Below are 14928 nucleotides of genomic sequence, written 5' to 3' on the forward strand. Positions count from 1 at the left end.
ATTATATATATTTAGGGACACTTATGTAATTTCAGATCTAAGCGGGTGTGATTTTGGGTGCGGATTTCACACTACCTAAATCCGCACTGGAAATATTGGGTGGCACTCGAACCCAGTCAACTCGGGTTTTCATCATTTGACTCGGGTTCTGGTGTGGGTGAGCCCCATGGTTTTGGTTTACAAATTACAAACCGCAAACCGAATCGTACGGTTTTGTTAAAAGATGACCCAAACAAATCCGAACCAAATGCGATTTTTTACGGTTTTAATTTGGTTTGCGATTTTCTATTGGATTGGTTTGATTTTGAACACCCTAATGTTAAATGTCAATTAATCAAAACCGAATCAAGGCTTTGAATTAGTGGATTCATACTTCTAAGTTTAGATTGAAATTGGATCTTATTTAAATCAATTATATATATAAATTAATACACAAAAATAATTATATTTTTAAAATGGTATAAAAAATTTATTGATAATTTCAAAATAATCAATACTTAATTCTTTATTTTATTTTCTTATATTTTTAAAATTTTATATTTAACTATTTTGAAATTAATAATAAACAAAATAACACAAAGATATTTAAAATGTAATGAATCTTCTTTTTTTCTTCAAAAAATACTCTTTACATATAATAAAGTAATTAATTTTAAATTTTCATAAAAAAAAAAGTAATATTTTAGAATTAAAAGTAATGATTCAATAGACAAGCAAGTTCTAAACGTTTCTATTTACCGGTGTGTATTATCCAGTCCAGTCCGATTTTTAATTTCCTTTAAAACGTTGTTATCTGTAAAACCTTTTTTTGTATAGTTGAACAAGATATAACAATAACATGTTATGTTATCATCAGAAATTTATGACAATTTTTTTTAGTGAGACATGAAAGTATCCGTCGTTGTTAATGAGACCCGACACAAGAATTACTGCGTTTCGAGATATTCGATGATGACTAGGCATATCCACGTGTGTATAAATACATATATTCTCATTCACAAACCCAAGGCACACCAATTCAACTACTATATCTCTTCATCTCAGGTCTCATTCTTCAATCCCTAATTTCAACTCTTTTTTTATTTATGCAGTGAAATTAATTTAATTGTTATGTAATTATAAAATCAGTGAATTGAATTCATGGGGAGTGCATCATCTATGTTAACTCAATATGATATTGAAGAAGTTCAAGAACACTGCAACCATTTATGTATGTTAATGTTAAGTGATTAATCCTTGATTAATTTCTTATTTTATGCTAATTATTAGTTAATTAGTTCTATAAGATTAAGATTAAGTTTTGATTTGATTTGATTTGTTGTTATTCAGTTTCGCAGCAGGAAATAGTTTGTTTGTATCAACGGTTTTGTCAACTTGATCGAAATGCTAAGGGCTTTATTTCATCTGATGAGTTTTTATCCATTCCTGAGTTTGTTATGAATCCTATTTCTCAGGTACACTTTCTCTCCTCATGCAATTTCAATATTCCAACCCCTTTGATTTTTAGTTTGGTTTTATTTTGAACTAAAACTTAAGCCACCATCATCATCAAAGATGCAAGTGTACGGATTCAAACCCGCGACATCCCGTTATTCATCTTTAAGAGGTGAAATTCCAGCTACTGAGTTACTAGACCTAAAACTTTGTCCGTGTTTCTGTGCGCTTATGGAAATAGTTTATAACCTATGCTTAAACTAGTTTCAGTTTATTTCTATAATTTATGAAAATAATTTTTAATTTATAAGATGACAGTTTGATTTTATTGTATTTTTTGTTATAAAATAACGTATATAACACAATTATATACAATAAGTGATTAGTCTCTAAGAACTAGTTCACCGGCAATGTTGATATTGTTAGGTTGAACATCTTCATCTTCAGTGTAGTGCCGGAGTCAAGACTTTGGTTGAGGGATGCAAAAATAAAATAAAATAAAATAAAGACTTGTTGTGCTTCGGGTGCATTTTTTTTAAGTTTTAGGTGTTCAATTTAACCCCCTTAAACTACTTAACCCCTGCTTCGCCTCAGTTCAAATCTGAGACCTTATATGAATTTCAGAATACAATAAAAAATAAATGAGAGGTGTTTATGCTATAAGCGCTTAATTAAGTTGATAGTCCAAAGAGAGTCCTCACTTGTAGAAATTTTTTTGATATTATTACTTTATAATTTATATATGCTTCAGGGTGGTGTGTGTGTGTGTGTGTGTGATACTGATATCTATTATCAAGAAATTGAAGTTTTGTGTGCTTATTTACAGAGGTTACTCAAGATGGTTGATGGTTTGAATTTTAAAGACTTTGTGGCCTTTTTGTCAGCATTTAGTACCAAAGCTAGTGCGCACCAAAAAATAGAACGTATGTATTTGTTTATATTATAATGCTGAGTTGTTTCATGTGTTCTGAGAAGAAGTTGTTTTACTCAGTTATTACAAAGCTTTTGGAAATCAGAAGATGAAATTTGTAATAGGGCTTAGCTTTATGTTCTTGTCAATGCTGAATTCGTATGCAAAGACCACAAATGTAATTCACATTGCTGATAATACTAGGTGAAGCTAATTAAACAGTTCAAAATTGTCCATGTTTATGAATTACAATTAGCTCTATAGCACTGACACTTTTGACGTAAAGGCGTGTCGGTGTCTGACACATGTGTCTATGTCGTGTTCGGTATCCGTGTTTGTGTCAGTGTTTCATAGACAATTAATTTCATGGTTGAAAGGATTTGGGACTGTTTTTCTTAATTATGATGATCTCTTTTGTTTGACTCTATTGCAGTTATTTTTAGAGTATATGATTCAGATCATAATGGAAAAGTGTCATTCAAAGACATATTACAAGTTCTAAAAGATTTGTCTGGTTCATTCATGTCTGATGAGCAAAGAGAGGTATCACCAAATAACTAAATGCTTCTATATAGATTTAATAACGACGTAATTTTACCGATAGAAAAGCCAGTTTTCAATAAGGTGCATCAGTTGTTACTCACAGCTTTGACATCCATTTTTCGAAATCTGAATTTAATGTCATCTTGCTTCCTTAAGATTAGCACGTTCATCGTCTGTTCGTTTGATTCGCAGGAAGTTCTGAGCCAAGTTCTGAAAGAAGCGGGATACTCAAAAGACTGCTACTTAACATTGGATGACTTCATTAAGGTCTCTACATTTTCTTACATATTTCTTTTGGAAAATCCTAAGCAATGTACTCTTATTTCGATATCATTTGATTTTTTTGGTCTGCTCTTTATCGGTATTTTTTCGATATCATTTGATTTTTGTTTTCATTTGTGACAGGTTCTTGGTCAATCTGGTGTAAAAATGGATGTTGAAGTCCCTGTTGATTAAAATTGGCTGCAGTTTTCCCTGTTATTTTGAAAGAAAATATTGTAAACTATATTAAAGGGATTCTTGTAACATTTAGTTCATATGGAAATGAGAAGTGCAAAAACAGATATGATTTCAATGTTTCTATGCAAGTCAACCATAGTTCATATGAACAGATATGAACCAAACATACCATAAATAAATTTCCAACAACTTAGACTGTAACAACTTCAAAATTCATATGGCTATTTTACATTATAAAAAAAAAACACATTGGACATTCTAGTTAACTGACTGCAGTGGAACTGTTTGTAATTAAATAATTATTTCATAGGACTAAGGCAATTAATAATTTGTCTCATTTCCTTTAAATCACTTCTGTCTAAATATTGAAAACAAAATTATTTTATTTATACTCTTATACTTAAAAAATGTATTAAGACACAAACCTCTTCATTTCTCTATAGTAAAAAACACAACCATGCCACCAAACATGAGGAGAGCAAGGAAGCAGAAAAGAGAGGACTTGGATGAAGTATGCATGATATGAAATGAGATTAAATGAGGAATTTTGATTGAAACAAATAATTGATACTAAACCTCACAAAAACATAAACTTGCCAAGAAAACTAGCTAATTTTGATTTTATTCTCAATTGGTGATGATGATTGACTAGTACACTCTGCAGCGTTTTCAAATGTTTAGTTACTAAAAACCTCAAAGGGTATGATTTTCATCATGCCAAGTATGCAACTGAGATTTTGAGAAAATTTGAGATGGTAGACTGCGATTATGTAGAACACCTACCGAAAGAAGAGCAATAATTATAGAAGTTGAAGATGAAGAAATTGAGGATCCTACAATGTAATGATGTATAGAATCCTATAAAATATTTATTTGTCAAATTTTAGAATTTTTTAAAATGAAAAAAATTAAATATTAATTTTTAAAATTTTAAAAAATAATGATAAAAGTAATAAAAATCTCGACTTAAATTTTAAATTTTTTAAAGAAATTTTTAATAACGTTCTAAACATATGTGCAAAATAATTATTCAAAATCAATATTAATTTAACAACAGAAACTAAAATTACGTTCATAATAATTTTGTAGGGACCAAAATATTCTACTTACTTTATAAAGACAAACAAAATTTAATAATTTATAAGCACTTAAGAATTGTTGTTTCTACTATTATAATATGAATACTTTTTATTTCAAATAAATATCGTTTTATCAAATTAAATTTATTTTAAAATGACTTATATTTTAATATAGAAATAATTTTTATTTAATAACTTTTAATTATTACTCTATGAAACATGGACTCCAATACAGACACGACACGAAACATACACTTTGACAGACATACACCAATAATGTTAAAATATAAGACCCCAACACCACAACATATATCATGGCATTTGAATTTTATTCATTCATCTATTATTAAAAAAAAAAAAATCATAATTATCATCTTTAATTTTTCATTAATAATATTGTCTCAACACATATTTAATCGTTTCAGATGTGTGTGATATTTGTCTTAAAAGATGTATAAGTCGTCTTGAAACAAAGAAAAAAATATTTTTTTTAAACACTTGTCTAAATTGTCTGACTCATATTATATGAGTGTCATATGGATGTTGAATATCAATTTAAGAGTATTGAAGCAAGGAAAACTAATTATTTATTTGAGAACATTTGTCTGATTTTTTTGTCAAACATGAATGTGTGTCGGACATCACAACACGCCTACTCAAAAGGAGGTGTTCTTATTTCATAGTTATTAGTCTATCGTCTACACTCTACACACTATCATAAGATTAATACACTCCTTAATATATCATAAATAAGTCATCTTATATTTTAGTCCCACTCCTAGTTTTCTTATATTGTTTTTTTTTAGAATTTTTTAATGCATCTGCATTAATAAGACACTGAAAATACTATCTAATGTTTAATAATTAAAAAAAATATGTCCGAAGATACATCTTTGAAACATTGAGATGCATTTTCAAAATTTCGTAGGGTGTTTTTCAAGTATATAGGATAGATTAAAAAAAAAATTCTTTAGTAGGCCAAAGTAAAAAGAATTTAAGGGTAGTTTTTTTTAGCTTGATTTAGGCTTTTGCATTACTTAACATATTTGAAGCTTTCCAATTTAGTTCAACCAACTGAAATGATTTCATACCATGGTTACTATGCTAATCAGCTATAATTCATGTAAGTAATTTTCCAATTTTAATTGCTAAATTGAGATACATTAAATAAATAAAAAATTACTAATTTTACAGAGTTTTGATAGTGAAATTGGAGGGCTCATTGTTAATCATTTGACTCAAAACTTTAGTAAATGTAGAACTTCAACTAATATCAATAAAAATATTAATATAAAAATATTCTTCAAATGACTTTAGAAGAGTTGTTCAAATTTCAATTGCTCAGTTCAATTACTTGAAAGATCACGAGTAAAAATCATCCTGAACTAATTGCAACTTCCCCTTCTCTTTCCCTCCGCTTACCTCCTCTCTAGTAAAATGTCTCCTTCGCAGTTACAATCATCACGGACTTGAATGTTATAGTGTTCACATCGTCACTGACATGAGTGTTATGAGTGTTCGGAGATACCTCCACCGCCAGACTAAAGCCTAAAGCCGAAGGACTTCAAGGCCTTCAAAGGAATTCGCTATCAGATCATAGTTCACTTCCTTTGTGTGAACCAGAAGATCAAAACCGGATTAGAAAGCTATAGGGAAAAAACAGTTACAAAGATCCTTAATCAACATATTTATAAAATTATCAATCCATGTCATGAATCACAAACTGCACCGTTAAAAAATTTACATGTTTATAAATGTGGACTAGGAAAACAAGATTGCCATAGTTATATTATATTACAATCAGACTAAATAAATCTATAAATACTACATAAAAGTTAAGATAATCCAATCCAAACAAATAGTCAGGAAAAGCAAGGAAGTACTCTAAGAACTTCTACATCTATAGCATTTTACTCAAGAAATTTACACATATTTGGTCTTGGTTTTGCTTTTCGGTTGCATTGCGGCCTTCATGTAGCCGACAGTATCTGAATCAACTGAATCGTTAAGTGCCCTGCATTTTCTTAAGTTACACCTAATTCTTGTGATGGCCAGCAACCCAAAATAAGTATAAAAAAACTTATTTTTGGCGGAAATGGATCATCTTTGGGGTTCATCGGAAGAAGCACCGACAGACGAAACTACCATATTGCTTGATGATCCATTCTCAATAGGTGGAGGCACACCCCACTTGCCTTCAGACTCAAGGGGCTCAAAGACATGAACTATGCCGTCTGACAGTCCAACAGCAAACTGATTTGGTTCTTGTGGATGTGCAGCAATTACATGCGGTTGAACGTTAGCACTGCGACATAAAACAGCATGGTTAATACTCAACAAGAATATTGTTGCATATTTTTAATAACTTGTAATAAGTATATCATGCAATTTTAAAGTGCAACAAAACATCTGATAAGCAAGGCATTACCTAAGATTTGCGGAAAGATAAGCAGAAGGATTGATACGACATCGCAATCGAAGGTTTGAAGCACTAAATACACAGATTGTTGCATCTAAAAAGCTGGCAAATATCAGCTGGCTATCACATGAGAAAGTTGCATGTGAAATTGGTGCAGCAGAATCTCGTGGGAACCACTACAATCCAAGCAATATATATCAGACAAAAAGATAGATAAATAATTCGCAGCTAACATAAAACTGAACTTAAATGAACCGACCTGCTTTAAGCATTCTAGTTTTCCTGCCTCATAAATGGCAAGCTGAGTTTCATGTACCACCAAGAAGCGGAACTGATCCTGATGGAATTGTACACGTGTATCTGCCTGTGCTGGTGGAGTTCTCCCGGCAGGAAATTGCAAAAATCTATTCTTCTGCTTCTCCCATCCGTCGGTATTCCATACACAAATCTACACAATAGTAAAAGATTATTAAAGCAATTTGCACTGCCAGCAGCATGCTCCAAAGGGTTATTAATTGATGAAAACTAGTTGAAGATTAAAAAACTAGAACATTCAATGCAATTTAGTACCAGAGACAAATTTACAATCGACAATTATTACCTGAGCATCTGCCCCAGATGAAACAAGTACGTTCAGTACATGAGAAAATGCAAGACCGGTTATTCTTTTAGTATGGCCATTGAGTTTACTTTTAACCTGCAAAGAAAAAATCATGTATAAACACCTAATTACTGAAATAACAAGCAGGAAATATCCATTAACAGCAACGTACCTCATCTACGCGGACATTATAAATCTGAATGGAAGAATCGTCCATGCCTATAGCAATAATATTGTTATCCTGAGGATGGAAAGCCAGAAAAGTTGCTGCAGGCGGGGCTGGCATGAACGTTGTCATTGTCTACATTAGGCCAAGAAGATTGAAGTCGGTTAGTTACAAACCAAATACATGCTTGAAAGTGACTAACGCTAATAGCTCACCTTAAAAGTCATCATATTGAACAGAGATATCTTTCCACCCGATGCGGACATTACGTAAGAATCATTTTTGGAAAGAGCGAAACATGGAACTGCGTCCTCGGTATTGTTATCATTAATGTCATTAGTCATCAGGATGCCACTTGAAGGTTGCCACAACTGAGGGGGCACACTAGCAGTGGCCTGCATGAATATTGTATAAACATCAGAGAACTATACAGTTTCTATTTCATTGTTGTGATTAGAAAAAATAGTAACACAAAAGTAAAATCACATTTTATCACACCTTGCCGGATGAATTACGCTCATTTCGTTGCCATTTCCAAAGAAGATGAATGGCATTTGAAGCTAATGCCAGAATAGCATTACCTGAATTAGTATATATCAACCTCGATATCTGTCATTACAAGGATGGAGGTAATCAGAATATACACATAGCGTGAAGTTACAATAATCAAAGGCATACTAACAAGGACATATACACATATATTACTTCTTTTTGTAGTCCAATTAAGTCTCAGTTTGTTGAGTTCTTTTAGATAAAAATACAATGGAAAGTGTGTTTGATATAAATAGTCGTTGGAATCTTCAAAATGAACTGAATTATAAATTAGTAAGTATAAATAACTTGCCTTGGTTACTCTTGCATTTTCAGGTAGCTTCAAGGATCTACAATGAGATGGTTCTTTGATTTCAGTGAGCTTCCATATCTTTGACTTGTCATTGGATTCTTCACTTATTCTAGGTTTAATATCACCTAAACTCCGAGCATCTCCATTCTAACGAGTTGAAGATGACATTAGTCAATTGACCGTAATAACAACAACAAAAAAAAACAATTATATCAAATACATTATAACATTCACAGTGAGAAGTTCATTCAATCCTTTTCTTCAATATGCACCATCTAACTATGAAATGCATAATGAGAAACAATAAAAATGAAAGACAAACAAACCATTCCAGCAATAGCTGCCACAGATGAGGCTCTCTCTGTAAGTGCAGCACCAGTTGCAGCAGTAGCAACTGACATCGGGTTTATTGTAGGCTGCCACATATAACATATGTGAGAATAGGTTTTTATACATTTGAAGTCAAGGAAAAGATCTATATAAGTCTACCTTTGTCATGGCTTCTGACGTTCTCGATGCATCATATAATGAATTCTCTAATGAGCGCAATAAACGAATACCATCTCCATTGGCTATGATTTTAATTCCATTATCATTTGCAGAGACGGCTAAAAGAGATCCATCCTTATTGAAACGGATACGAGGGCTTGCCTAGAATTCAGACAAGGTACTAATCATCAACTGCTATTTTCAGAGACAGGATTTTAATTTGCAATAAAGTAATGAACTTACAGGGAGACCCCCTTCAGCATCAACGGTTGTCAAAAGCTGAATATTATCCATCTCCCAAAATTTAATGGAGAAATCATCACCAGCAGCCAGATATCGATTTTTGGTTGTATCAAATTGTACAACACCCAAAGATCGTTTACGAAATCCTTGATAAGTTCTTTTTACAGCTCCTTCACTTTCATTCCACTCAACAATAGAGGATTCCCCCTCCTTGCTAGTCCCACAAGAAAAGAGTCTATAATATATTCACAGAAAAAGGTTTGAAAAGTAAGTAATCAAAATAGATATTATAAATAGCAATAAAATAAGATTAAGAAAAAAGTAGTCATGGTTCAGAATACAGACCGTGTACCATCAGCGCTATAAGCCATGGTTGTACACCACCGACCAGGAGCGTCATAGTCAACACGAGATCCCAAATTGTCATACAACCATGCTTTTATTTTTCCATCTAGTGCAGTTGAAAAGATGAACTAGAACATTGAAACAGATAATATTAGCAAGAAAGCCAACTATAAACATATTCAACGAATCTAATTTTGCACACTCAACTAACAGCTAAATGAATGAAGCCAGTATTTCCAGCAAATATACTAATAGAGTTACAGGAATTATTCCAACACTATTTCATCAAAAGTAACAAAGACAGCTTCTACCTGAATGTTTTCTTTATAATGTGGGCAGACAGAATAAACAGGAGCCTCGTGACCTTCGAAAGTGTACTGCTTTATACCGGTAGCAGCATCCCACACCTTAGTTGCATTACATGACTTAGTTAGCAACATAGGCGTCTCAAATTCAGAAAAACAAGCTAGTTCATTGAAAAAGCTACCTTAATGGTCTTATCATCACCACAGGTGATCACACACAGCTGCTTATTTGGGTGAGAAAATGCTAGATCGTTTACTCCGCCGACATGAGCGTCAATCTAGAAATGGAGTTTGTGAGCAAGCAATTACAAGGATGCATAAATAAAAACTAAAGTAAGCAAAGAAAAATGTTCACTATATGTATGTTTACATACCTCCAAGTGCTGTCGTACGTCCTCCCCGCCATGGTAAGAGTATATCTGAACAATGTGCCTAGAGTAAGCTACTCCTGTTTATCAAACAAGCTCGTACATTAGAAGTCTGTTAAGTTGACTTCTTAAAACTTATATATTACTCTGGTAAAGAAAAAGTATTTTCAATAGATCTATGTATCAAACTTCATGAATTTAAAAGCACTAAACTTACCAAACAAAGCTCCGTCGGGACTCCAAGTCACGCGATTGACAGAAACAGCTGGATCTTTCACAAGAGCAGCCTGAAATGATCATTCGTAATTATTTTTATTCAGTCAGTGCAGAATTACATAAGTCAGGGTTTGTTACAATTGTTCATCAAACAGATCAATAGATAGAGCCAAGAAAGGACAACCTGAAATGGCATTGAACAAGCACTAAGATCCCAAACTTTGAAGTTCCTCAAGACCAACCGCTCCCTAGAGCCCAATTCCCATAAACCAATGTCCGCCACATTTGTACCAACTGACACATTTCATCAAGATAAAAAATCCAGTCAATTGGCAATATAAATGGTAAATAAATGCAATTGAAACAAGTCAACAGCACAACTAATAGAGATCGAAGAGAAGCTGACCAAGGAGTAAAGTCTGTTGAACTGGATGAAAGTCCATGCTCATAGGAGACGAGCCTTGATTTAGAGTTCGCAAGAGATTCTTAGGCAAGTCCTCAGGTGAATTAAAAGCCTGACTATGACCATGACCATGTCCCGGAAACGTCGCCGACAAAACATTAACAGGTAGATTTCCCTGCACAAAATGATGCGAGATTGCAAGCAGAAAAGTGATAAATAAAAACTCACGTGGGCATGATTTGCAAGATCGTTCATGATGTTTGGATCAATGATATGCCAGATTACCTCATCGGACATTCCTAGTGGTCTTGTTCTCTTAGAAACATGATCTGAATCCCCAGAAGGGTAGTCAACAGAAGGATTAGTTGGAGGTGTCCTAGGATGCTTCAAAGCAGCTTAAGAAGGCAATAAAATTGCATTTCATTAAATATTATGATACGCAATAAACATAGCCTACGAAATCAGAGCACCACTAGACATGAAGAGCTAGAGATAACAGAAAGTAAAAGAATAGGATACCGGGCATTGATGGTGCGCCAACACCAAGACCTATAGCTCCTCCTCCAGAAACCGAGGGATGTGCCACAGTAGTAGGATTTGACATCCAACCAGCCAGGGGCATCGGCACAGGTGCTGGAGTTGGTTGAAATGGCTGAACACATGACCAGAGAACAAACATTTCAACACCAAAATAAGAATCAGAAGTGGCATATTATGCAACTACTATTAAACCAAAACAGTTTAGTGGCCTACCCCGTGTGCACCAAGAGGAGGAAATCCTCCAACCTTTGGTAAGGATCCTAGTAGCGGCATATTAGCAGGTGATGGCGCCCGTGCACCATTTGGTTGTCCACAAGAGTGATCCACGAAAAGAGTTTTTATATCTGGATTTGGCCGTGGATTCTTACAAAGTTGATGTTGCCAATTCAGGCTGTCATTTAAATTCAAAATGAAAAAGGAAAGCATCCATTCAATAATATATAATAACACATTATTACAACACATTTACATGATAAAAATTCTAAAATTGAAGTTACAACAGAAGGCAAATTGGTAGAATGAGTCCTGTTGCCAATTAAAACAAAATTGAAGTTCAGCAGTTGAATAACAATAACACAAGACTCGTTTATAGTATGATCTCCTTCAATTAAAATGTCAAAAGCAATGTCTTGGCCTTAGTGTACAACAAAGTTATTACATACAAAGAACAAATTTGTGTTCTATACTGATTGACAAGTCAGTATCTCATACATCAGAAGATATTACCTTTGATTGATGAGAGTCCGCAATCTTGAGTTCTTAAGATTGGGAAATTGCAATTTATCGCGAAATAAGGGATTTGCCTCAATCAATTTTTTGAGCTCAACCAACATGATTGCTCTCGCGGACTTGGTATCACCATACTTGGACAATTGTTCATTTTCCCTATAATACAGTAAGAAACAGATTAAGTTTCCTGCAAAATACACAAGTTTAACATAACACCAAATAAATCAAAAAGTATATCCTTACCTAAAATTATCCAATGTCAAAAGCTGTGTGATTTCCTTGAACAATTCTTCATTAAAAGTAGAAAATACTTTCAAATCCTTCACTAATATTTCCACACCCTTCGACCGATCATGCCTACCAAAACCAAAACCGGTTAGGTTCCATACTTACACCAAAATGTAAAACCTCGAGAAGTCACAGTGAACTTACTTGTCTAATGCTTCCAAATACTTCTGCTTCCTGATCTCAAAAAATATCTTCATAGAATATCTATTATCATCGACTTTAGTGAAACCCGAGAGGTATCTCTCAACCTCATCCCAATTCCCACTATGAACTTCATCTTCAAAATACTTCATGTTAAAGAAAAACCCTGATTCTTGTTCAAGCCTATTATTTTCAAAAATCAAAAAACACATAATCAATTAATGTGCTAAAAATAAACAGATACTAAATAGTACTAATAGTATAACCTAATATTACTAATAATAATCATAATCAGACTAAAATGGAAGAAAAGTCTCACTTGTGAACTGTCTCTTTAAACTTTTCCTCATCCAGAAACTGCAAGATCAAGAACACCAACTCCCTGCTGAGAGACGACATGGCAACCGGAACCCCTTTGTCTTGGATCAGATGAAAACCAAAATGAGCAAAGGTTAAACTAGATCTGCGAAAAACAATGAAATTACATAACTAGCCTCAGCCCAACAAAACATTTAAGGAACAAAAACCCTTCCTTAACGTCAAAAATCCCAACAAAAAAACATGCATCATGCGAGGAAGACAAAAACAAGACAATAAAACAAGGTTTAATTTAGAAAATACCTAAAAAGATGGATAGAAAAATAAACAGAGAAATTATTAATCAAGTGTAATCGATGATGAAAGGTAGAGAAGAAAGAAAGCAACTTTAATTAGTGAAGGGAATCCAAGATGCAAAATAGGGAAAAAGAAAGTGTTGAAAAAAAGGTTGAAACTTTAAAGTAAGAGATTCGACAGAAAGAGAAATGGTTTTGGAGAAGGTTCTTTCTCTCACCTTGAAAGCCAAAGCTCAGAGCTTCAAACATGGAGAACAGAAAACAACCACCAGTGTCTTCAACAACAACAAGACCAAGACCTTTCAATTCTCTTTCTCTCTCTAGATGTATATCTATATGTCTATATATACATACAATAGAAGATTATAAGTTAGTTGACTTATCTATAAGAAGATTAGGTTATTTTGATAAGTTATTCGATAGATACAGTTGCTTATATTTTTCACATGTGTAGTTAAATGTGGGGACCACTGAGCCAGCTTCGTTTTGTAGTAAGAACCGGCTCGGGAGATGAGTTCGGCTCGGTGGGATTCTTCTGGTTCCGTGTGTAGGGTAATAGTTTGAATTTAGCCGTTGGATGTTGAGGGTGATGGTGAGATGGTGGATCGAATGGGTGAGGATGGAGGGTGCGTGGTTGTGAGACGTAGAGGATAATTGTGGGAGAATGCGATTTTTACTGGATTGAGTAGTGGAGAAACGACAAAATATTTTTCTGAAATGGGTTGGTTGTTTAGCCTTGGTTTTTGGAGAATATTACGGAGTGTGCCATTGATAACTTGATTGCGATACGATAAATTGGGAGGAGATGAGATGAAGTGAAAAAATCGTTAAATCGTGTTTGGAGTGTGTTATTGTCCTTGTCTTTGTCATTGTCAGGTTAGAAGTGTGGGCACATTTCCCAATTCTGCGACGGAGCTATCAAATGCACTATCTAGTACTCCAATACTTTCTTTCCTACTTTATTTTAGAATCTTTAAATAAATTAGTATAAAAATTTGTGTAATTAAGTATTGGTATTTGATACTACTAATATTTCTTCCCTCCGTTTTTTTATATTTGGTTAATTAATTTACATGAATTTAGAATTATATTTAGGGAAAAGTTAACATGTGCCCCAAGGGTACAAGTTAATTAGATATTTATAAAAATATTTTTTTGGAATATGTGCATTCAATGTATCGAAACTTTAAAAATGACTTTATTGCATTTAATTACATTTAACTTTTTCTAATTATAGTATCCTTAACATGTGCCATAAGGGCACATGTTAGCATGACTCTTATATTTAAATGAGGCAGATGACAAATTACGTTATTATATTGAAATTTATAATAAATGCATGGGAAGATATTGAATTATGAGTTATCTAATTTATCATAAATTTGTAATAAATGTTTTGAGAAAAAATAAGAGAATAACATTTATGCATTGAAGTCTTGTTAATTCACCTCAATTACTGCATATAATACGGGTTTGAATTTGCAGATTTTATGTATTCATCTTTAATGATGAAATGTTAATCATTAAACTATTATATTTAAAAATAATATTTATTTATTGAGAGGGTATTTTCTTTGGTTTTAGACCATGTATATAGTCTAATCACTTTGTAACGCCCCTTTTAAATATTAATTTTTTATTTATTATAATAATAAAAAATTAATATAATTTAATTAAATATTTTATATATATATATATATATATATATATATATATATATATATATATATATATATAAAAGAAGCATATCCGATAAGAATAAACCGTTTGAGAATTATCAATATCAATTATC

The 14928-nt window shown here is 32.8% G+C and overlaps 2 protein-coding genes across 3 annotated transcripts; one reads left to right on the plus strand and one right to left on the minus strand.

The window, feature by feature from the left end:
* The first annotated feature begins 863 nt into the window (after positions 1-863).
* Positions 864-3461, plus strand: LOC131648359 (uncharacterized). Its single transcript, XM_058918121.1, has 7 exons — positions 864-1044; positions 1129-1210; positions 1330-1454; positions 2261-2357; positions 2778-2887; positions 3080-3154; positions 3293-3461. Exons 2-7 carry the CDS (start codon positions 1141-1143, stop codon positions 3341-3343), a joined length of 528 nt encoding a protein of 175 aa, XP_058774104.1. The 5' UTR covers positions 864-1044; positions 1129-1140; the 3' UTR covers positions 3344-3461.
* A 2695-nt stretch (positions 3462-6156) lies between these two features.
* On the minus strand, positions 6157-13486 carry LOC131654067 (topless-related protein 1-like). 2 transcript variants are annotated; one of them, XM_058924480.1, is made up of 26 exons: positions 13355-13486; positions 12842-12941; positions 12526-12705; positions 12337-12450; positions 12091-12249; positions 11578-11755; positions 11344-11476; positions 11110-11153; positions 10828-10999; positions 10606-10715; positions 10423-10492; positions 10212-10285; positions 10020-10115; positions 9844-9939; positions 9533-9660; positions 9188-9422; positions 8945-9106; positions 8782-8871; positions 8456-8602; positions 8110-8220; positions 7827-8006; positions 7618-7746; positions 7446-7541; positions 7104-7292; positions 6854-7020; positions 6157-6730 (listed from the first exon to the last, which is right to left on the minus strand). In XM_058924480.1, exons 1-26 carry the CDS (start codon positions 13383-13385, stop codon positions 6526-6528), a joined length of 3396 nt encoding a protein of 1131 aa, XP_058780463.1. In that variant the 5' UTR covers positions 13386-13486; the 3' UTR covers positions 6157-6525. The 2 variants fall into 2 exon arrangements, with proteins under 2 accessions (XP_058780463.1, XP_058780462.1); XM_058924479.1 differs by having other exon boundaries at positions 11110-11219; positions 13355-13485.
* Between the last annotated feature and the right edge of the window lie 1442 nt (positions 13487-14928).

The sequence above is a fragment of the Vicia villosa genome, linkage group LG2 (assembly GCF_029867415.1).
Source record: "Vicia villosa cultivar HV-30 ecotype Madison, WI linkage group LG2, Vvil1.0, whole genome shotgun sequence".
Lineage (NCBI taxonomy): Eukaryota > Viridiplantae > Streptophyta > Magnoliopsida > Fabales > Fabaceae > Vicia > Vicia villosa.